This window comes from Delphinus delphis, chromosome 3, assembly GCF_949987515.2.
Source record: "Delphinus delphis chromosome 3, mDelDel1.2, whole genome shotgun sequence".
Lineage (NCBI taxonomy): Eukaryota > Metazoa > Chordata > Mammalia > Artiodactyla > Delphinidae > Delphinus > Delphinus delphis.
The window spans coordinates 97,958,285-97,983,649 of NC_082685.1; the positions used below are offsets into that span (position 1 = coordinate 97,958,285).

At 36.0% G+C, this 25,365-nt stretch overlaps 1 protein-coding gene across 3 annotated transcripts in view; it reads left to right on the top strand.

Moving 5' to 3' along the window:
• Positions 1–25,365, top strand: part of ARB2A (ARB2 cotranscriptional regulator A) — a 425,303-nt gene that overhangs the window by 259,746 nt on the left and 140,192 nt on the right. For all 3 annotated transcript variants that reach the window (XM_060009155.2, XM_060009157.2, XM_060009156.1), the window contains 2 exons: positions 17,130–17,246; positions 24,661–24,745. In XM_060009155.2, coding sequence (XP_059865138.1) covers positions 17,130–17,246; positions 24,661–24,745 — 202 coding nt within the window. The remainder of the gene's footprint in view (positions 1–17,129; positions 17,247–24,660; positions 24,746–25,365) is intronic.

Sequence of the window (25,365 nt, forward strand, 5' to 3'; positions counted from 1 at the left end):
TCTGACAAGTTAGTGACAGAAAGTAGTATGGTAGATTTCATCATGACACCCACAGTAAGGAGTAGCAAGTTGCATTCTTGTGGAAGTGGGTTAGGATCAGAACTATGGAAATGCAACATTTGTTCCTCATTCCTGTTCATTGTCTTTTTTTGTGCTCTGTGATACTATCACCTCCTCCCCACCCTCCCCTTATTACAATCCTGATTATGGTAACCTTCCCCACAAGGAGTCACTTCATTTTTCTTTCACTCAAAGTTTCTTCTTATAACTTATTTTGAATGGCATTGACTCTCTTCCCCTCAGACACAATGATATTTTGTTGATGTTTGACCTCTATTCTTTCATACATATATGCCTAGAAGAACAACATCAAAGTATCTACCACTTGACCATTTCCCTTTCACCTTACTTCTTCAGTAGTTTTTCTGAAAGCATCTCTCTTGTTCTTCTATTTCCATACCATGTGTATTTCATTTGTAACCTCATTAGATAAAACCTATGTGTAATTCTGTTTTGTATATCGCCTTTTATATTATTAACACTCAGGAAAATAGCGTAAGAATTTCAGTCTGCAGTGCTGTCAATCTGTCACCTTTCATGCACTACTTTAAAATTCCAAAAATGTAAATGAAGTAATTAACCTGATATGAAACAGTGACATATAATTGACTTTTTAATTAGTGAACTACTGACTTTTTTTTATATCTTTGCCATTTTATAGGACTTCATATTGGCTAAATTTGGCTATGTAACAAAAGGTGTGATGTAACAAAAATTCTGCTTCCTACCATAATAAATACTGATGCTTATTAAATATCCTGTACTGTGCTGCCTAAGTATATTTATTTTAGATTCTTACTGTTTGAATTATTTCATACTCATGAAACTAAGGCATTATTTAATGTTAGTGGAATATAGACCCCAAATCATTGACTCAACCAGTGGAATATCCTTGAAAGAAGTGCTAATGAACAGACACATGAAGGAAAATGGAATTTGAAAAAATAGCCCAGAGAATAATTCTCCTTCATTCACACGTGAACCCTTCCTCAGTGTAAATTTTTCAGTGCCATCTTGCATTGGAGCTGTCATCAGACGTCTGAATGATAGGTTTCAGGGTTCTCCTCTTCCTGTTAGTAATCTGAAATGCTACTCTAGCATTTTCCATTACGGTGGATATTGATAGAAGACGCTTAGAGCATAGTGACTATTGTTTATGGTTCCCTAGTACATGAACTCAGAAGTGCTCTTTTACTACATGTAGTATTTGTACATGTTTTCTACCTGTGAATATACAGCCATAGTCATAGAGGTAAATAGCTACTTTCATTCCAACCCCATGTTTTCTTCCATGCAATGTATATATGGTTTTGTGCAGTAAATATAATCTTTAGAAGTCCTATCTCGGTTGAACATATTTCAAACCATTTACTCCCACAGACTCATCATCTCAGAAATGTGAGATGTGCTTTCATAAGAAAAATTACTCCAACATATTGTCAGAATCATAAATTCTAAGTTAAAGGATTGTCCTACATTTTTTAGTCAGTACAGTGTACATTGAAACAGCCTTTATAACTAGTTAGTTGAATAGAAATTTCTTCCACATCAGTATTCAGTTGACTGTTTAAGCAGGCACACAAGCTACAGGTATTTAGCATAAATTCCTAGATAGAATAGCCACCTGGAGATCCTTGTTCAAATATTTTGAAACAATGTAGGAAGGCTATGACTTACACTTATTACAGTGATGTCACTTTCCCGTTTAAAAATTGGTGTCAACTTCTTCCCAATGTTTGGCAACTAATCACCCACAATTTTTAAAATTTTATCATTATTTTTAAAATTTTTATTGGAGTATAGTTGCTTTACAATGTTGTGTTAGTTTCTACTGTACAGCAAAGTGAATCAGCTCTATGTATACATACATCCCCTCTATTTTAGATTGCTTTCCCATTTAGGTCACCACAGAGCATTGAGTAGAGTTCCCTGTGCTATACAGTAGGCTCTCATTAGTTATCTATTTTATAGGTAGTATCAGTAGTGAAATCAGAGCTGATGCTTTTATTTTTTATACAGCAGGTTCGTATTAGTTATCTCTTTTATACATATTAGTGTATACATGTCAATCCCAATCTCCCAATTCATCACACCACCACCACCACCCCCTGCTTTCCCCCCTTGGTGTCCATAGGTTTGTTCTCTAACATCTGTGTCTCTATTTCTGCCTTGAAAACCGGTTCATCTGTACCATTTTTCTAGATTCCACATATATGCATTAATATTCGATATTAGTTTTTCTCTTTGTGACTTACTTCACTCTGTATGACAGTCTCTAGGTCCATCCACATCTCTACAAATGACCCAATTTAGTTCCTTTTTATGGCTGAGTAATATTCCATTATATATATGTACCACATCTTCTTTATCCATTCGTCTGTTGATGGGCATTTAGGTTGCTTCCATGACGTGGCTATTGTAAATAGTGCTGCAGTGAACATTGGGGTGCATGTATCTTTTTGCATTATGGTTTTCTCTGGGTATATGCCCAGTAGTGGGTTTGCTGGGTCATATGGTAATTCTATTTGTAGTTTTTTAAGGAACCTCCATACTGTTCTCCACAGTGGCTGTATCACTTTACATTCCCACCAACAGTGCAAGAGGGTTCCCTTTTCTCCACACTCTCTCCAGCATTTATTGTTTGTAGATTTTCTGATAATGCCCATTCTAACTGGTGTGAGGTGATACCTCATTGTAGTTTTGATTTGCATTTCTCTAATAATTAGTGATGTTGAACAGCTTTTCATGTGTTTCTTGGCCATCTGTATGTCTTCCTTGGAGAAATGTCTATTTAGGTTTTCTGCCCGTTTTTGGATTGGGTTGTTTGTTTTTTTAATATTGAGCTGCATGAAATGTTTATATATTTTGAAGATTGATCCTTTGTCCATTGATTCATTTGCAAATATTTTCTCCCATTCTGAGGGTTGTCTTTTCGTCTTGTTTATAGGTTCCTTTGCTGTGCAAAAGCTTTTAAGTTTCATTAGGTCCCATTTGTTTATTTTTGTTTTTATTTGCCTAACTCTAGGAGGTGGGTCAAAAAAAGATCTTGCTGTGATTTATGTCAAAGAGTGTTCTTCCTCTGTTTTCCTCTAAGAGTTTTATAGTGTCCGGTCTTACATTTAGGTTTTTAATCCATTTTTAGATTATTTTTGTGTATGGTGTTAGGGAGTGTTCTAATTTCATTCTGTTACATGTAGCTGTCCAGTTTTCCCAGCACCACTCATTAAAGAGACTGTCTTTTCTCCACTGTATATCCTTGCCTCCTTTGTCATAGATTAGTTGACTATATGTGCGGGATTTATCTCTGGGCTTTCTATCCTGTTCCATTGATCTGTATTTCTGTTTTTGTGCCAGTATCATATTGTCTTGATTACTGTGGCTTTGGAGTATAGTCTGAAGTCAGGGAGTCTGATTCCTTATAGTTTTCTGAGTACAGGTCTTTTACCTCCATAGGTAGGTTTATTCCTAGATATTTTGTTGTTGTTGTTGCAATGGTGAATGGGATTGTTTCCTTAATTTCTCTTTCTGATCTTTCATTGTTAGTGTATAGGAATTCAGGAGATTTCTGTGCATTAATTTTGTGTCCTGCAACTTTACCAAATTCATTGATTGGCTCTAGTAGTTTTTTTGTAGTATCTTTGTCAGGGTGACGGTGGCCTCATAGAATGAGTTTGGGAGTTTCCTTCCTCTGAAATTTTTTGGAAGAATTTGAGAAAGATGGGTGTTAGCTCTTCTCTAAATGTTTGGTAGAATTTGCTTGTGAAGCCATCTGGTCCTGGACTTTTGTTTGTTGGAAGATTTTTAATCACAGTTTCAATTTCATTACTTGTGATTGGTCTGTTCATATTTTCTATTTCTTCCTGGTTCAGTCTTGGCACGTTATACCTTTCTAAGGATTTGTCCATTTCTTCCACGTTGTCCATTTTATTGGCACAGAGTTGCCTGTAGTAGTCTCTTATGATGCTTTGTATTTCTGTGGTGTCTTTTGTAACTTCTCCTTTTTCATTTCTATTTTTATTGATTTGAGTCTTCTCCCTCTTTTTCTTGATGAGTCTGGCTAAAGGTTTATCAATTTTGCTTATCTTCTCAAAGAACCAGCTTTCAGCTTTATTGATCTTTGCTATTGTTTTCTTTGTTTCTACTTCATTTATTTCTGCTCTGATCTTTATGATTTCTTTCCTTCTACTAACTTTGGGTTTTGTTTGTTCTTCTTTCTCTAGTTACTTTAGGTGTAAGGTTAGATTGTTTATTTGAGATTTTTCTTGTTTCTTGAGGTAGGATTGTATAGCTATAAACTTCCCTCTTAGAACTGCTTTTGCTGCATCCCATAAGTTTTAGATCATTGTGTTTTCATTTTCATTTGTCTCTAGGTATTTTCTGATTTCCTCTTTGATTTCTACAGTGGTCTCTTGGTTATTTAGTAATGTATTGTTTAGCCTCCATGTGTTTGTGTTTTTTACATTTTTCCCTGTAATTTATTTCTAATCTCATAGCCTTGTGGTTGCAAAACGTGCTTGATATGGCTTCAGTTTTCTTAAATTTACCAAGGCTTAACTTGTGACCCAAGATGTGATCTATCATGGAGAATGTTCCGTGTGCACTTGAGAAGAAAGTGTAGTCTGCTGTTTTTGGATGGAATGTCCTAAAAATATCAATTAAATCTGTCTGGTCTATTGTGTCATTTAAAGCTTGTGTTTCCTCATTAATTTTCTGTCTGGATGATCTGTCCATTGGTGTGAGTGAGGTGTTAAAGCCCCCCACGATTATTGTGTTACTGTCAATTTCGTCTTTTATAGCTGTTAACACTTGCCTTATGTATTGAGGGACTCCTATGTCGGGTGTATATATATATATTTATAATTGTTATATCTTCTTCTTGGATTGATCCCTTGATCATTATGTAGTGTCCTTTCTTGTCCCTTGTAACATTCTTTATTTTAAAGTCTATTTTATCTGATATGAGTATTGCTACTCCAGCTTTATTTTGATTTCCATTTGCATGGAATATCTTTTTCCACCCCCTCACTTTCAGTCTGTATGTGTCCCTAGGTCTGAAGTAGGTCTCTTGTAGACAGCATATATATGGGTCTTGTTTTTGTACCCATTCAGCAAGTCTGTGTCTTTTGCTTGGAGCATTTAATCCATTCACATTTAAGTTAATTATCGATATGTATGTTACTATTACCATTTTCTGAATTGTTTTGGGTTTGTTTTTGTAGGTCCTTTTCTTCTCTTGTGTTTCCCACTTAGAGAAGTTCCTTTAGCATTTGTTGTAGAGCTGGTTTGGTGGTGCTGAATTCTCTTAGCTTTTGCTTGTCTGTAAAGCTTTTGATTTCTCCATCAAATCTGAATGAGATCCTTGCTGGGTACAGTAATCTTGGTTATAGGTTCCTCCCTTTCATCACTTTAAATATATCGTGCCATTCCCTTCTGGCTTGCAGAGTTTCTGCTAAGAAATCAGCTGTTAACCTTATGGGAGTTCCCTTGTATGTTATTGGTCATTTTTACCTTGTTGCTTTTAATAATTTCTCTTTGCCTTTAATTTTTGTCAGTTTGATTACTATGTGTCTTGGCATGTTTCTCCTTGGGTTTATCCTGCCTGGGACTCTCTGTGCTTCCTGGACTTGATTGACTATTTCCTTTCCCACGTTAGGAAAGTTTTTGACTATAATCTCTTCAAATATTTTCCTGGATCCTTTCTCTCTCTCTCCTCCTTTTGGACCCCTGTAATGCGAATGTTGGTGCATTTAATGTTGTCTCAGAGGTCTCTTAGGCTGTCTTCATTTCTCTTCATTCTTTTTTCTTTATTCAGTTCTGCGGCAGTGAATTCCACCATTCTGTCTTCCAGGTCACTTATCCATTCTTCTGCCTCAGTTATTCTGCAATTGATTCCTTCTAGTGTATTTTTCATTTCAGTTATTGTATTGTTCATCTCTGTTTGTTTGTTCTTTAATTCTTCTAGGTGTTTGTTCTTTAATTCTTCTATGTCTTTGTTAAACATTTCTTGCATCTTCTCGATCTTTGCCTGCATTCTTTTTCCAATGTCCTGGATCATCTTCACTATCATTATTCTGAATTCTTTTTCTGGAACATTGCCTAGCTCCACTTCATTTAATTGTTTTTCTGGAGTTTTATCTTGTTCCTTCATCTGGTACATAGTCCTCTGCCTTTTCGTTTTGTCTACCTTTCTGTGAATGTAGTTTCCATTCCACACGCTGCAGGATTGTAGTTCTTCTTGCTTCTACTGTCTTGTAGCCTGAAGTTAAAGCTGATTTCTCAAGGCCTGTGCTTTCCTACGGAATCAATCTTGTTGTCTTGTAGTTCAGAGATCCATTCAGTGGGCAGGGCTTGGGGACTGCTGATGTGTCCATGGTGGCCTGGCTGAGGCTCCTCTTCAGGAGGGAACTGCTGGGTAGGCACAGAGGGCACCTGCACCTTCAGACGTGAGCTTAGGTGGAGTAGCAGGAGGTTTGGGAGCTGGAGCAGTCCATTCACCCTGAAATTCCTCCTTGGTCATAGCCTTTCCATCAGTGGCCTGCTCTTTCTTTTCTGTCTCTTCAGTGTCTCAGCGGAATGTCTAATAACCCACAGTTGATTAACACATTCTCTTTCAAAAACATTTTGGTGGTCTTACTTTACTATGTCAATGGGTCAATGCCTACACTAGAATCTAAAAGTAAGACTCCCCCAACATATGCAAATAAGACCAGTGCCACACCATTTCTACATAAACCTGAGACTACATTTGAAGAGATATGATCAAATGAAGATTAACCTGAATTTCTAGAGACAAAAACTCAGAAATGTCTGAGGGTATAGTGTAAGTGAGATCTGGAAAAGAATCAAAATCACAAATGTCTTTAGTCCCAAAATTTATATAACTCATTGCTTATTTTCCTTTTATTATAGAAAATAAAGGCTGAGATCTGGAAAGCTAACATAGCTACTTTTATGGTGAAATCCTTCTGCCCATGCTCACCTTGCCTTTTTCCCTCCCATTACTACCAGGTGTGAGTTTATCATAGCAGACATTAAGTAGTGATGATTGCATTTTTTATTTGAAGTTTGGAGTTATTTTGTAACTCCATTCAGGTTTGAAATCACAAGTATACCTTGCTTTATCTGACATATACAATCATTAGAAATTCAGAAAATCAAATTATTTCCCAGTAGATTTATAGGAAAACTTTTGCAATTTGTGATTTTGATTTCTCTATGGTTTTCAATTTTCAATGCTTCTGTGTCTTTTAATTGTGTGTTTTTCCCTTTATAATCTTTAGTTAGGGCATATTGCAAAATTTGATGAGATAGATAATACAACATCAGAATGTGAGACCTAAAATGTAAGATAAATGTACTTGGTCTCATAGCTATCAGTTAAATCATCATGTAAGCTTGAGTACACAAATATGACAATAGAGTACTAGACATATTGGAAGGATAATTTAGATTTGAATGGACAAGGCTAATGCTTAATTTTAATTCTGGCCTGTGGTGGCCATTGTGACATACTGCTTAGTAGCTCCTTCAATAAAGGAGTTGTTGCCGCAAGTCCTGGGAGTGCTTTCAGCAGACAGCCTTCAGCTGTCTGCCTCTTGAGGGATTTCCTTGGCTGCTGTGGGGATCCATATTCAAAGACAGAACAGTGTGGGAGATTAAGGGCGGAGCCATCTGGGCCCAACTTGGGATGACTCTGAAGGGTCATTCTAGGTCCAGAGCTCCCCTGGGGTTATGCAAGGTTGTCTGGGACCTGCATCTTACGTTGACTTCTCTCTGCCCATTCTTGCTTTGTTCCCCTCCCTTCCTCAGATGTTGATCCTAAGGGCACTCCTTTGTAACATCCTGCATGCTAAATTCCGTCTCAGAGTCTGTTCCCTGGGGAACCCAACCTATGGTCTGTTTCTAAATATGCCAAACCAGACGTTGCTGTAACTTCCTAACCATCACTTTCCCTGATCTATTCCATTTTGTAAATAGCGCCTCCATTCATTCCACAAATAATTTTTGAGCACCTACTATGTGCCAGTCACTGTGTAGGGAAAGAGATGTGGTGTTGACCCAGCAAATATGATCCTCCCCTCTGGGAGCCTGCATTTCAGTCGGGAAGAAAGATAGTGAACAAATCATTACCAGTATAATAAGTATTTCAGCTGGTTAAATGTAGGGTATTATATACAGATAGCCATGGTATAAAGACACGGGATTTAGAATTAATGGGTTTAGCTGAGCCACATACTAAGTGTGTGAATATGGGCAAGTCACTTTCTCTAAGCATCACTTTCCTGATCTATAAAACAGATCCATAATCCCTCAACTACCAATCTATTTTAAAAGAAATTGTTCTATCTAAAGAGATAGTCTATATATAAATACTCAGAATATTAAGGGTCTCTACAGAATTTATCTGAACCTGGCTTCCTTCCTGAATTATGAGTTCTTCCCAAAGGTCAAAAATCAACCTAATGGTAATAATGTATTACCTAGAACAGTTGATAAATTAGAATATCACTCCCCCTGTTTATGCCAAGTAACAGAATATGCAGCCTTTAAAATATGTTGAAAACAGTACTGATAATTGGAACCTGAATTTTTTATAAAAATATTGTTAAATTTGTAGAATAACTTTGAAAACTTTAATGAAATTTCAGATGCACCAACATCTATGTGGAAATTCAATGTAGAGGTTTTTTCCCCAGGTTTAGCGAGGTATAATTGACAATTAAATTTTGTGTATATTTGAGGTGTACAACCTGATGACCCTAGTATCTGTATACATTGTGAAATATTCAACCACAGCCAAGCCAATCAACATATCCATCACCTCACACCTAAGGTAAAGGCTTTTAAGAGAAATTTGTTAAATAACATGATCTCCTGTACTCAGTTATCTACTATGTATCTTTGTGGCAGGAAATTGTATCCCTTTATCTTTCTTTTTCCCAGACCTAAAGAAACTGCTATGCTTTCAAACTTAAGTATATTAACATTCTCCCAGCTGAATGTGTATGCCTGCCCCTGCCAAACCTATAATATACCAAAGTATTTATAGTATATACCAATTACCAAAGGCTCATAAGTGATTTTTCAACTTAGTATCGTGAACATGCTTACTACCTATTTGCATCAGAAACATTTCTTGGTATGTAGTACATTTATAAGGTTTTAAAAAGTTTTCTCATTTTTCCTTCTAAGACCGTGTATTGTCATCATTTAAACATCTCCTTTGCTAAGCCTGCCTTAGTGTTTTGGACTGGCAGTGTTTTTAGTCCTTACTTATACTTTTATGATATATCCACTTCATATATATTCATTGCAATTTTCAAATCTGTGTTTTATAATATCTTGCCAACTTATGGTCAGTCTTCTAACATTACATAATAAAACATTTTAATCAAATAAGTCACCGTGATGAAGTCTTACACTGGCTTTTTAATCTGTGACCTCTTTTATTTTTTTTTTCTTATAATTAACTTGCTGTTTTCTGGAGTAATAAAGTAAGTTTCTCTTACTGTGGCTTTTTTTCTCACATCATGTGTTTTTGTAAGGCACTGGTCTTCTTTCTCAACTCCCAGATTGTCAGTCACTTAATATTTGTTTTGTTTTGTTTTGTTTTGTTTTTTCTTTTTCTTTTCAACCTACCTTCCACATGCTTTTTTGTTGTTGAAGGAGTCTGCACGTGGCAGCATGGTCTAGGCAGGAAAGGAAAAGGAAGTTATTACTGCTCTCTTCTGGCCGCCTGCAATAATAAATCATAACTTGCCATTCCCTAACTGGTGGCTGGAGACTTATCTTCATAAATGCATGTGACCCAAGAAGTTTCAGTTTACATACCCTATCCCTTGGGGTTCTTGCCTGTAGAGAGCCTTTTCCTTCCTGAAATTAGACAAAGGTTGTAAGAATTGAAGCTAGGGCTTCAAAGCACAGGAAAAGAGAATGTTGTCTTATCCTGTTGTTACAGTGGAGCTCCAGCTGGCCATGTTTACCTACCCAGGGTGTGAGGCTGCATGTCCATCTGTGAGGGGCCGCACAGTGCTGAGGCTTGCCCTTAAGTTTGGAACTTAGGAACTTTGGGAAATATTTCTTGTATGTTTTTCTACATGGTTACTTTTTTAGTGACAACTCTCTAGGTTTAGGTATATCCTTAAATTGCTAAGCATTGAGCACAAAGATTTACTCATTTGCTAGAGTGACATTTAACTTCTGTATTATACATTCAGTGACCATATAATTTACTATCCAAACCAAAACACTTTTAACTGTGAAAGGGGACATTATTAATAACTATCACAGGTCAACAGGCGTAAACCAGGACTGTCTTGGACTATCTGAAATGTGTGATTATCCTATTTATACCTAATTCTTTCCTTTGAAAACATTTAAGCAAGCCCGAATCACTTTACATAATGGAGAAAGTTGGGGTGGAGGTGGGTGTAGTAACTGTATGACACTTCTTAACTGCTACCCTATCAGCACAAATGTTGATGTCACTGAAGAGTACATAGGTAACCATATCTAAAAGGAAGGATACATTTTAGAAATTAAAAATGAATGTCAAGGTAGTAATAATAGTAGCTGACAGTATTGATTGCTTACATGCCTTATTTATCCTTCAGCCACCCTATGGAGTGACTCCCACTTTTGTTATTCTTATAATTAGTTTTGATTAATAATATATTTGTTATTATTCCCATTTTTGTATTCTTATAATGATTAACCAAAAATAAAAATGTTACGGACATCTTATTCCAAAGCCTATGTGTGTTTTAACTACAACACTATACTGCCTTCCTCTGGACATACTTCATATCTCTGTGATTACCTTTTTAAAAATATAGTCAGCTACACTCCCTTTTATGCAAAAAACAGCGGTAAAGAGACTCTCTCTCTGCCAGCTTGGCACTGCTGAGCCATGGCTACGTGCTTTGTAGCCAGCCCAGTAATTCTGAAAGGGTTTGCTGGTGCCCAGAAAGTGAGGTTGCCACAGTACAGCTTCAACAATTGTTTTAGCATGGTGCTATTACTGGTCTAGTATTCTGATTACAGGACTTTAAACAGACGCAATAATCAGCTCTTTCTACTCCTCAGACAGGTGATTTTAGAATTATTGAACCACATACTCTAAGGAAAAAGCAGCCCTTCATAAATTTTTTTTCCTTTATGGATATATGACCCTTTAAAAAATAACATTGTCATTAAATGCATTCTAAATTAAGCTTCTGTTACCTTCTACATTGAGAAAGGAGAATGCACTAGTTTACACATAAGGCATAGTTTACATTATATGTTTTTATGGGATCCTCTACTATAATTGTGTACCGTGTGTCAGGTGCTCTGCAAGTTGCTTTATGTTTAGTTCATGTCATCTCACAATAACTCTATGACTTAGTTTATTTATTATCTCCCTTTTACATGTGATGAAATAGAGACACTGAAAAAGTTGAAATAATTAACTCAAGGTGTTACTACCAGAAGTGGCAGAGCAGGGATTTGAACCCAGGGAATCTGACTCCAAGGTCCTTGAATCTAACCACTGCACTCCTTATGAAGACTGCTTACTTGAAAGCTTCTACTTTTGAAGGAGGAAAAAAAAAAAAAGTGAATGCAGATGAGAAGTGTGAACTGTAACATGTGAGAGCTGAGTGTCATACTTGTCTGAATTTCCGGCTGGGCAGTTTAGTCTTCCTATTTCATCTACCAAAGTGTATACGTATTTCATTATAATCACTAGAGGTGCTTCAAGAGCCTTGAGTAACAGAACCAAAGTTTTAATGTTGCAGCAAAGGTATTTGTTCTGTGGGTGGTATGCTATTGGGATAGACTTGTACAAAAGAATCTTCAGGAAGACGTTAACAGAAAAGACTCTACCAAACCCACTGGCAGCTGATTAGTCATCTTGGCCCAGGGCACATTTTTAACACGGTAGGCCTGATAGCACAGAGGACAGTGCACCACTCGCTAGGGAACATACAGGGAGAACTGTAAAATGATGGGAGAGGCTTGTGGTAAAATACCAGAGTTTGTCGAACCACATAAAGACTTCACTCAAGTAGAAGCACTGAGTGTAATTATAATCTGCATAACGAAAATGTGAAAAGGCTTTTCATACTTTCCAAACTTTGGAACAACTTAATCTGAAATCTTAACTTGAGAAGCTCTAGAGGGAGCTAATCTATTTATATTCATATGTATTTTTTTAAAGACATCTCAAATCTCAACCGTGCTATTAACCAGACTAAGGGTTCATTCATGCTCATACAGTAGTAATGATCTTCAAATTTATAAACGTACAGTAGTGTCAGATCTTCGTCTGAAGGAAACATGGGTTATTTGATTTTCTTTGAGAATATTCTTTCCTGTACAAGTGATTCACATGCTGTAACCCTCACAGTACATATGTGTAACACATGTCAGAATTTAAAAAGAAAGTAATGGCTTTTGCTGATGAAAGACTTTTAAAATATTTCCCTCAAAAACATGTTTAAAATATATATGCAAATATAAATATGGATCTACATGCACATATATACATCCCTACCCCTAAGCCACACTGGCTCTTTCGGGAGATCCCCTCGGACTTTAAGATATAAGACATATTTATTCTGAGTGCTGTGGCTGCTGGGTCACAAATATGGGAAAATAAAATTATCTGTTTCTTCTTTTAGGTTAGGGTGAAGACAACCCAGTTCAGGGTTCACTTCTTTTTCAGGTTGGGAGTATTGAATCTAGTATTAGGTTGGATTTGTAATTTCCAGAATCCAAGGCCCTGGAGTAGAGACACGAACCTACCCCCACAGATTTCATGGTAGAGCATCCCTATAACATCAACATTTCCCTGCCTTCAAAAGCTTATCTTCTAAGCTAAGACAAATGGACAGCAATTTTTTCATTTGATTTGGTGGAAATAAAAGAGTCTTTATGTTTTCCTTTGCTAAAAGTACCTCACGGTAGAGTTCTAGAAGAAATGAAACCCACAGAAAAGTTAAACAGTTTGTAGGTACAAAAAGGGAATTAAGGAACTTTTGGGGTGACATGAAGTATTTGAATTGGGCCAGGTACTTATGAAGATAGTAAGCAGATACATCATTTGAGGGCATTGGAGAAAGCATGGTGAGGGAGGTTAGGTGGACAGAAAAGTCCTACCTGATTTCTGGGGAGAGATGGTAGCAGCCCTGTGGAAGGACCATATCCATGGAGGGGAGCAAAGGTAGCTGCCACTGACTGGCCCTCTCATTCCGCCCTTCTGGTCCTCTGGTCTCCATCTTGCCAAATACTCTTACACTCAGATAAGCTGTCTTATCTTGTTATAGTTACTTAATGTTTAAAATCTTACTCTTACTCTGGAAGAAAAAAAATAATAGGTATTTTTTCTCTCAATTTCAACCCCATCAAAAATTTTAATAATAAGATGAGCCTGCATACAGACGGTATATGTTTTTACTGTTCAAAGTACTTGATATTTATTGGCTTAATTTTGTCAGACTGGGAGCAGGCAGTACAATGAAGGAAAGAGCAGATTAATTGTGTATAAGCTAAGGTGAAAAGACATTATAAGAAAAATGGAATAGATGAACAGAATTAGGAAGGGGAAAGAAAAATATCAGGTGACAGCATCAAATATTTGTATTAATTCTCAAATCATCAATATGATTTATATAAATATTTAACTTTCCCTGTTATCCTATACATCATTTATTGTAGAACTATAGTAATAATTTTTAATGCTGTTGATAGTATGATTTTGCTCATGGCTGATTTCTCTTAGCATGATTTTCAGGATTTCAACATTCTTTACTGATTTGGATTTGGATTTTTTTAAACCATTCTTTTAAATGTCCAAGTCAATGAAATATTGTATATATGAAAATGGAATTAATCAAATGAGTTTATTTATATAAGAGTGTAATAGTATATTACTGGGAAATAGACCCCATGTGATACAAATGAAAGAACACAAGACATAAAGTCATGGTCAAGTCAGAGCTGTGTCACTTTACATGGCCACAGATATAGAGTCATATCTGTGTGGCCTTTAACCAGTTTCAAAGCTTCAGTTTTCTCCTCTGAAATGGGGAAAATGATACAAGGTTTATATACACTTCAGTATTATTTCAGAGTGAAGTGAGATTGACTGTGTATTCATTTTGAAATGTATGAAGTGCTACTCAGATAGAAACAAATATTAGATACACAAAGAAAAGCAAACAGTATTTTAATTTTACCATACATTAAGTAAGCCATGAAACTTTAGGATGTTGATGTCTGGGTTATCAATTTTTTTTTCACTTTCATTCAACTCAATACCATACTGCCATACTGAAGACATTTTAACAAAAAAAAAAATGCCATCTTTCTTTTCTGAAAGATTGGTATTGAGATCACAAACTCTTACCATTTTTAGAAATTAAGATCCCTCTAAGAATCTAATGAAAGCTAAGCATCCTCTCCCAGAAAAATATTCATATCACATACAGACAGAATTTTGCAAAGAATTTCAAAGGTGTTCATATCCCTGGATCCTAATAAAAACCACATCTCCACCTTAGATTGACATATAGTAGGACTTCGGTCATATGGCTTCTTTCCTTTCAGATTTCTGGGTTTTCCAGACTATCATGGTCTTCTACTGTGGACTTTTAAAGAAGTTGTTTTCCTGCCCAGCTGTGCCTCCACCCATTCCTTGCTTTAGTTGTGTTCCATCTAAGGTCTGTCTCTTAAACAGTCTTGATTCCTGTGTTCAGTCTACCCCCCCCCCCACTGCCATTCTCCAGCATTTTTCGTCACTGCTCATTCATAGTGGAAGCAGTAAGGGAGAGAATGGGAGCTAGGAACCACACCAACAGATGCAAGAAGCAGAGGCTTTGGACAGAAATGGCACTTGCAAGTAGTTCCAGTACTACCAGTTGCAGCATGGCCAAAGAGGAAAATAGTCTGAAAAACTAAAATGTTAAGATTTTCACCGATTTAAAATTCTACTAATCCTAAACTGTCAAATATTTGAAATTTTTTGTTACTGGGTTCATTTGTAAACAGCTCTTGATTGAGATCCTCTGGAATTTGACCATTCCCCTCCTCTAGTAATATAATATGGAAGGAAGTGCTCTTTAAACTGTAAAGAACCATAACAATGTAAGGGAGTATCATGCTGGATGATTAATGTGGTTTGATGTGATGTGAAGAAAAGTTACAGATCATCACCATCCATTGTGTGAAATGTCAGCCAGATGAACAAACAGACCAAAGTTTTTTCGCTCTGGTAGTCAATCAACTGTATATTTTTCCAGGTTTGTAGAATTTTAATCCCCAGATTTTCTACTTTTGCACTAAATCCTCAGCCTTTTCAACTCTTAATTTTATATCATTTCACAAATGGTCCTCAATATCTAGTACCTTCAGACACTACCATCTTAAATTTAAGTCAGCATGTGTCAACAATAACCAAAACAAAATTCAGCACAAATATTTATAAATGCAGACATATTCTTAGACTACTAGAAGAGTGTGGTGTTCTTATTTAGTAACTTCAACAACAATCTTCCTAGATCTCTAAGTGTTCCTGTTTAGAAAATGAGAATAAGGACATATAAGTTCTTCATGAGCCAGGTGGATTCACTGTTGTGGAATTTGGGGGTTTATTATCCAATGTCAGTTTAAATTTCTATATTCTAGTGCCATTGTAATCCAATGAGAATCTATTTTTAAAATAAAATCTAGAAGCAGGTAGTAAACTGCTTAATAATGAACATGAAGTATTGAATTAGAGTATTATTTTATGCTTTTAAAAATATTATTGGTACTGCCAGGTGAATTTTTGCAGTAATATTATGGTGTTCATAACCAACATTGATTTTAAGATTTGCACATTACATGAGCAGAAACCACAAGGCACAAAGATTTAAGGTGCAGGAATGCTGCTGAGGCAGCATTAACAGTGAATTAGATTCCCATTAGGTACTGTTTAGTGAAAGGGGATGTGCATATGCAGGGTTTAAAGAAATTTAGGAGAGAGACATTTTTAATTCAGAATGCCAACAGGCATCATTTGGTATCAGAAGTGTGGCTTGCATTGTTTTCTGTGTGAGCTTTCATCACCATTCAGAATTCTCCCTTTTTTTTAATGCAGTAATGTATTTTTGATAGACAATAAATTAATAGTAAATGATAGAGAAATTGCTCTTTTTTAGAGGGAGAAAAGACATTTGATGCAAAGAAAGAGTGAAGGCATGGCTATAAAATTCAAGGCTACTAGATACTGTATTGAAACTAATTTTTTTATTAAGCTTTCTTATATTTGTTGTGTCAAATCAGTTACTAGTGTTAGTAGAGTTAGAATGTTTATGATTCTTTTAATCTAGAACTTTTATTTCTCAGTTTCTTTATTTTGCAGACCACTGATGAATTCTTCCATTTCTTCAAGCCAAGTGGCTCTTTTTTTAAGTTTCAGAACAATTTAATTTTATAGAAATAACATTCTATAGAAACAAGTTAAAATGTAATCATTTTTCAGCCTAAAAGAAAGCAAAATGACATTGATAATCTTTGAAGAGAAAGATCTTTGTGGTCATTTAAAACACCAAGGAATTACAAGGCCATGGTGAAGAGCAGCCTAGTTAAATTGGAAAAGTCAAAGACATCTTTCTTTACTGATGTGCCGGCTACTAAAATTTAGCAGAAGTTAGTCCTAAGTAGCTAACAGTGAACCCCTGGTACAACTCCCTGAAGCACTGAAATAGGACATGGTGGAAGAAACTTATAAAAAAAGCCCTCAGGGATTCCTCTTTTTTTCCCCTGTGATGCCTTTAATCCTTGAATTGTCAAACCACGTGGAAAATAATAGAGCTGCACAGTTCTAAGACTTAAGTGGTATTGTCTTTTGCAAAGAAAATATTAGGTCTTTTCACACCTCTGTACAAGAATAAGGCATGTGTTCAGTGTAGAAAAGAGTAAATTTGAACAAGAGATGCATATTGCTTTTTCATTTTTAATATATTACTGTTATCTATGACTAAGCAGATTGCACCCAGTAGGGAAAAAAATTGTGGCCAATATTTTATTTTCCTTTTTAAAAACAGATGATTCAACGAGAAGCAGATGTGAAAAGTAAGGTGACTGCTGTGGCGTTGACAGACTCTGTTCACAATGTGTGGCATCAAGAAGCTGGCAAAACGATTCGAGAATGGATGAGAGAGGTGAGATGATTTTTTTCTGTGCTGAGATGAATGAGTGTGAGCCTTTATATCTTGAGCAGCCCCACTAACTTATATCACCTCCCACCGCCAAATTCCCTTTCTGGAGGCAGAAAGAGGGAATAGAGAAAACTAGACATGGTTGAAATAATAATAGGAAACCCTTCTGAAGAAAGACTACTTTTTTGAAAGCCCTCCTCCCATTTTTCTTTTTCTTTTTTCTTTTTTTGGCTTTCTATAGAATATCCCCTTTTTCTTTTTCTTTCTTTTTTTTTTTTGGCTTTCTATAGAATATATGTATGCATACAGTATATAGTAGGAACTTTGGCTGAATAAGGTCATGATCTGTTAGGAGGTTATTATTCCCTGCTTTTTAATTTTGGTATTTAGCATTGGTACTGCTTAATTACAAGAAACAAGCCCAATATACATTGTCTCATTCTTTTCTTCAGAAGTGGTCGATATGTGCCCCTCTTAAATGGATGGCTCACTGCTGCCAGTAGGGGGAGAAGTGAAAAGCTGAAATAGTGTTTTGCAGACCCTTGAGCTAGGAGAAACCCAGGGGCTGGTCATGGTCCAGCCTCAGGCTAAGAAAGCTTTTTCACGCTTCCTAAGGGCTTGTGAACCTGAGAATTTACAAGGACTCATTGAACATGCTCCCATTTTTCAAACAACTTTCAGCTCATTATTTCCTTGATTCCTATTACAGATATATAGCTGAAATTTCTTTTTTACTTATATTCACCTTCCTGATATTATAAGCAATTGACATTAGCCACGCCATGCTTTAGCAATTGTTTAATCAAATCAATACTTACATTTATATATATGAATGAGCTGGTTGACCTTCCTGATTTTCTTCCAGTATTTTTTTTTTTGATAGAATACCCAGCTATTTATTCAGCTGACCTCTCACCATAGGTACAGTAACTTCTGCCAGTCCTCATGGTGCACCATAAGGACCAGAGAGTTAATGTTTGAAAAGAGTTTTGAATAAACAGAAAGACTAGGCTATATAATCCCCTAGTGGTGTTATCATATCACCAATCTGTTTTCACTGTTGTTATTCTCCATTAGAAAAAGTATTTTCATCATGCAGAAGTCCAAAATATTTTTACTCCTCATAATGAACATATAAAGGTGGGGTTTTTTTAATCTATTCTAACACCCAGGTGTTTTCTGACCACATTGCTTTTCTCCTTTCTCCTTTCACAATTTAGCTACATCCTTAATTTTCATTACCAAGGACCTAAATTCTTCCAAGAGAAATTTTGTGTATTTTATGACTATACTTTCTTATGCAGTTTATCGGTCCAAATGGATACATAAACAGCTCCCAGTATTATATAACTAGTAAGGTTTATAAATGATCTGTTGGTACCTTTTTTCCCCACACACAGCCAATACAGAATTTAGGGCTTATCCCAAACAAGAAGCATCCCTGTTTATCATGTTTTTTGATTGCGAGTTCTTCATGTCTCATTCCAGGTGACAAATATAACAGAATTTATTTAGATTTACTTTTTAAGTATTTCTAAGATTGGATTAGGCATCCCCTAAAAATCAGCATATATTAATCTGTGCATTTTTTCATCTGACTGAAATAGGCAGTAATTGAATTTATCTTAATTTTGTCAAAGCTGTCAATAATTTTTTTGCAGACATAGCTTTTATAAAATTTTTGAAAATTTTATAAAATTTGATAAATGACCTAGTTCTCTCAGTTCCCTTGATTATGGCTTAGGCATAAAGAAGCGTGAAGAGTTTTGTGTTATGACGTACCAAAATTCAAACCCCAGGTCAATCATTTACCTAGCTGTGTAGTCCTGGGCAAGTTTCTTAATATCTTTGAGATTCAATTTTCTCATCTATAAAATATAATATCTATCTTATAAACATGGCTGGGGAAAAAATGCATGTAAGGAAACAGCACAGTTGTTGGCACTTTAAAGAAGTTCAGTAAATCACAGCTATTATTATTGTTACCTTTTCACCCCAAATAATATAAGATAGATGAACACTGTTCTCCTTTTGTTTCATGAATGATTTGCATATTCAAAATATCTTACGAAAGAGAAGTAATTCAGAACAAGGAGTTAGGAGAACTGAGTATTGATAATGATGCTGGCTTAGTCACTCACTAGGTAAAACAGTAATTAAGGAGCTAGCGTGAACTACCTGGGTCTACCAGGTACTCTGCCAAGGCTTACTGTCTTTAGAAAGCCACTCTGCCTTTCTGGGCCTGTTTCATAATTGTGAACTAGACATAATAATTCCGATTTCATCTATTTCATGGATTATTGTGAGAATCAAAGGTGATAACCAAGAGGAAAACCCCTTGAAAACCAAATGGTACTACATAAAGAAATCAACTGTATTATTGTAGAAAACACTATAAGATCCCAGAGATAAAAATGATTAGATCATTGTTGATGGGGCGTTGAAATCATCCCTGCTCAGAGCTCTCCACTGAAACAAGAGCAAAAAAAGGGATATCTTTCAGATATCCTTGCAGGAACTCACCTAAATGTGTGATCCCCTAGTGGAGAATTCAGTGTGGTTTAGCAAGGTTAGAGTCCAGGATCTCCCAACACTCAGGATGAAACAGCGTCCCCTCTTCTTTCTCCTTTTCAGTCCCTGTGCACTCTGCAAGACTCCGTGAAATACTGAAGAGCAAGCAAGGCTGGATTCAGCGATTAGAAAGGGCAGTTGTCTTGAGCACAGGTGTTGGGAGAAGCCGTGGCAGGGCAACCTTTGTGCCCTCCACCGCCCACTGCCCTACCACCTCGCTGACTCCAGCTCCATTTAAAGTCAGCTCAAAAACTGAGAGAGTTTGCAGATATCCCCTCCAAGAAAAACACCTCAGCTGAACTGGCACATTATCCATAAAAACACCAGTCTGGTTGTAGATGAAGCTTCAGTGCTTTTGGCCTCTTGATGATTGGCTCCATTATTTCACCAGATTGGCTCCATTATTTCACCAAACACTGCTTTAAAATGTGGGAGTAAGATAATGGTACAAATTGCCTAGTCGTTCTTGTTGTACTACAAATTAGTAAAGCTGTTTGTTGTTTTACAAACATGTTTAAATTAATATGGTAAAGTTGCTGATGTTAAGTATTCATTTACTATAGAAAGCTGATTTTTTAAAATTAGCACAGTGAAAGAAGGTTAAGTACTGTATTCTTGTATTAATTGTATAACTTTAAAATAACAATTTCTTTTAAAGAAAGAAGGTCAAAGAGGGCTACTATGGCAATGATTCCAAGCGAAATATACTCCCAACCAAAAGACCAAGCATACATACTAAGCCAGCCTCATGAGAAGAGGTAGAAAGTAACCAAAGGCAGCTCCTGAAAGGAACTTCTTACCTCAGGCTCCAGGCCTGTTAAGTCTGAGTGAACAAGGATGAACCCACTTAACCTAAGAAGGACATTATGCTAAGTGAAATAAGCTAGACACAAAAGGAAAAATACTACACGATATCACTTATATGTGGAATCTTAGAAAGTCGAGTACACAGAAGCAGAGAGTAGGATCGTGGTTACCAGTGTCAGGAAGGTGGGGAAACAGGGAGATGTTGGTCAAAGATTGCAGTGGTATAGAATGCACAAGTCTAGAGACCTAATGTACAGCATGATGACTATATTTAATAATACTGTTTTGAATACTGGAAATTTGCTAAGAGAATGGATTTCAGGCTCTTTCACCACACACACTGAAAAATGCTAGCTATGTAAAGGAGAACATGTTAATTGGCTTGACTGTAGTTATTTCACTATGTATATGTATATTAAATCATCATGTTGTACTTAAATATATAGTTTTTATTACAAAAAATAATGGCTGAGTGGGTGAATGTCATTTCCTGACATACCCCTGGCCTCTGAAAGTCTCCAGCCAAGCCAGATGTATGGTTCTACATGATAGTCATGAACCCTTAGCCATCACCATTCAGTTCTGAGTGTCTGGAAACACAACCTGATAAGCAGTAGTTGTTCTTGTCTGAGGAGGACACAATGCCTTCCATATTAAGCATCAACCTCTAGACACTGATGATTTATAACTCATAAAAATGAATAAAAATCTACGCTCAACCAGGGCAACATGCATCTCCAAATACTTCCAAATATCTTGCACAGGAATACCTAGTACCTACTTTTCTCTTTAAACATAATATATTAAGTTGTAAAGTTTTTATAAAATGTTTTGATTCATTTCATATCTACACTGAAATGTTGTCAACCTTGGTTTAAATAGTCACTCAGCACTGTTTTGGCCTATAGGCACTTCTAGTTTATACTAACAGCTCCCAAACTTTTGGATTTCACGAAGAAGGCAATTTATAACCACAAAAACCTAAAGTTTTAATTTTAATTTTAAAGTCATAATTTCAGAGTAAAAGACCTTTAAAGTTGAAAACACTTAACTTTAAGACACTCACTGTATTGCCTTTTTTTCTCTTATTCCCTCAGACCCAGAGAAATTGTAGTTACAGGATCCATCCCCATCTGCTGGCTCTGGCCAAGGGCTTCTTTCTCTCTGCTTGTTGGTCGGGATGAGGCGGGGCTACATCTGAGGCTCAAGCATGGCTCTGTTGGTACCTCTAGTCCAGCATGCCTTGTTGTCTGCTCAGGGCAACTGAGAATAAGATCTCTGAGGTCTGGGAACACACTCCAGCATGATCTGGGTTTAGATAGGGCCTTCCTAGTGGGCTGCTTCTGTTGTCATCCAAGACACTTAGCTAGTGTTCATCTCAACTGAAGAACTGGGATAGGGTGCAAATTGGGGCATTGAGAAGAGGGATAAAATAAGCATTAGAAAAACAGTGAAAAGAGATTTGGTTTCTAAACTATAAAAACACATCTCAGACAAGGGGGTTCCATTTGATAAGATGGAATTTCAGATAGATTGAATTCATATGTAATGACCGTATGTCTTTCTCATATTTCCTTCTTTACATATATTTCCCAGTTTGTTTACATTATTTTGTTTCATTATACTCTATCATATGGCAAACATATTTTTAGCTTGTTTTGTCCTTTTCTCTCTATATTTTTCCCAGTGGGATAGAAATGTCACACAAACATGCACACACCATACGTATGTGTCAACTTATGGTATCAAACCTTTACAATTCTATACCAGTACTTTGTCATTGCAGAGAACTTTTGGACACATTTACTTTAATTATAGGATGTTTGTTTTCTACCCTACTTTTATGAGAGATCAAAGCCTAAACATGTGCCTAGATAAAAACTGAAATTTCAGGATCATAAAATGTAAACCTGTATTTTGTTTTAAATGTTTGAGTTAAAGATGACCTGGATAAAATCCATTTTGTTCAGCTTTTAATGTCAATGATGAGTTAGAAAATGACTAATCGCCTTAATACTATAATGTACCATCACTGTTACTAATACTGGAAATATCCTATAAGACATAGTTTTACATATGTGAAGTGTAAGTGAACAGTATTAAGACTGACATATCACCTGGGTAATAGCCGACTTTCATCAGATTTGGAGGTACTACTAAGATGAATAATAATTAAAATATATACCTAATCGCTGCCTGTCTGTCGGTAGAGCTAATTGCTGTCATTGAAAAGACTAAATTGTTTAAGAAAAAGAGAGAGAAAGAGAAAGTCATTCTTCATTGAAGCTATCTCCCTGTATCATTGGAAACCTATTTTTAGTACCTATAGAAGTCATGATTTTTGAATTTATTAGGGATTGTGATGAATGATAAAACAAATCATCCATTTACATATCTTGACACTGCTTTGGAGAATACTCATTTCTTACAAGCAAGTGTCACACTGTATATAAAAGCTGGCTAATTGTGTGCTAATCTTCTGCATTATCTAGAACTCTCTGAGGTGGTATTCTATCAATAGTAATATTAATTTTATTTATTTCAAATGTACGAAATATCTTCTAAAACCCTATTTCTTTTATAATTTCTTCTCCCTTACATTGTATAATTTTGCATTCAGCTGCTAATTAAGATTAGGAGTGAAAATTATAGAATACATATCCACTTTAAACCCTCAAGCTTTTATAATACATGAAGATAGTAATATTTTATCCATTTTAAATGTAAAAAGAGAGAAAGCAAAGCAGTTAAGAACATTACTAGATGTTGTGTTTGTTTTCATGTGTTTTTTTTTTTCCGCACAGTTCAATAGTTTCATTGATCTACTGTTTCTTACAAAAATCTGCCATGCTTTGTGAACTTCACTTTCTAATCTCATACAGCAACCCTTCCTTTATGTTATTCCTGCTCTCCCTGGTCCCAGAACAGTAGGGTTGCCTTGACAAATCTATTCAAAAGCCATTCCTCGGCCTTTATTGGTGGGGACTGGGGCCTTTGAAATTCTCTCCTCACTGCAACACAGCTGACATCTTCTTCCAGACAGAATGAATTAAGGAAATACAATAAGACACTTGATCTACCAGTCAAGGATCTTTCCACAGTGAGGACGGATTCCATGGTGCACAACCAGGACAGCAAGCATCTAAAAATACACAATACATGCTTGTTTACCAGAATAGCAATCAGCAATTTTTCCAATATGATTGATAGGATGATTTCTTTTAAAATAAAATCTGTCTGGAAATTCATTGTGTTTGTGTGTGTGTCTGTCTGCGTGTGTGTGTGTGTGTGTGTGTGTGCACGTGTGTATGTTGGAAATTTTTTTAAAGCCATATGAGGTTAATCACATTTTTAAAGCCAGACTTCAAATACACACTTAAAATGTATGGAAGGAATATAGATTATTTTTATTTCATCTGTCTGAGTTGTAAATCATCATTATCTTAGAGGTTTATTCTTAATATTGAAGCCTTTGTGTCCTCAGACACACAGCTACAATTCACCAGGTTGTGTTTCTTTTGAACTGTTTGATAAAGCCTTCATTGAACCAAGTTGAAGTAAAAATTAAATGATAGTATATTTATATGGGCCAGATTTTGAGGAGTAATTGCAAAATTTATTTCCTCTAGTATTACAAAGACAAAGAATATAGTTTTAAAATATCACTATTCTTTCACATGTTCAAATTAATATTTATTTCCATCTAAAAGTTTAAAATAGATACCCTTTTCAATTTCCTTTAATTAAAATCCTAGCCTTCTCTTATGAGTATATTGCATCATAGTTCACAGAAGGTTACATGTCTTCTTAATATCAGGACAGATAACTTGCTGAATTGTAGAAGATGAACTCTTTTCTACAGTCATATTGGTCATGAATAATTACTGACTATTTACATAAGAGAATTTTTTACAGAGTATGGAAAATAGAGTATACTTATAGTGGTTGATTGTATAGGATAAATTAATCTCTACAGCCTAACAAGTTGGTCTTGCCTTAAATTATGTTTCAACAGAACATTGTCTCTATTACATTGCAGAACTGTTGTAATTGGGTCTCTAGCTCAGAACCATTAGACACATCAGTGGAGTCCATGCTGCCTGACTGTCCCCGAGTCTCAGCAGGTATGTGTTTGATGAGAGGTGTATAGAGTGCTTTTTATTAAGGTGAAAAAATATGCTAATGAAATGTGGAATTCTATTTTGTGAATTAAGCATGTTGTTCTGCCTTGAATCTTTGAATGAATTATTGGTAACATACAGCATGGGTCTGACCTACTACCAAAAGTGCATTAAGTAGCTGAAGAGGCTTACCATCCAACTCTGTAAAGATGAATACATGAAACAACGTGAGAGTAATTTAGACAGTTGCTGTTGAAGCTTAGGGAGATTAGATGTACATAAATTGAAAATTAGGACAAGGACTGGATCGCTGTACAGGATCTCAGAGTATTTGTCTCTGATTGATTACCAATTCAGTGATCCAATAGGCAGTCAAGACTGTGAGTTCAGAGAAGAGACATTGCTGTGGCCTAGAGTCTAGAGAAGTTTTTCACGTAAAAGATTTTGGCTGGACCTTGTGTGTTAGATAGGACTTGGATTATAGGAGGACATTCAGGGTGGTATTCTAGGCAAAAGAAACAGAGCAGTATAAGGAGTAAGGGCTGGAACGAATCGGAAGATACTCATAGGGGGCAAAGACAAGACTGGCCTGTCCACTGAAAGAAAAGAGGTAGCGGGGTGAG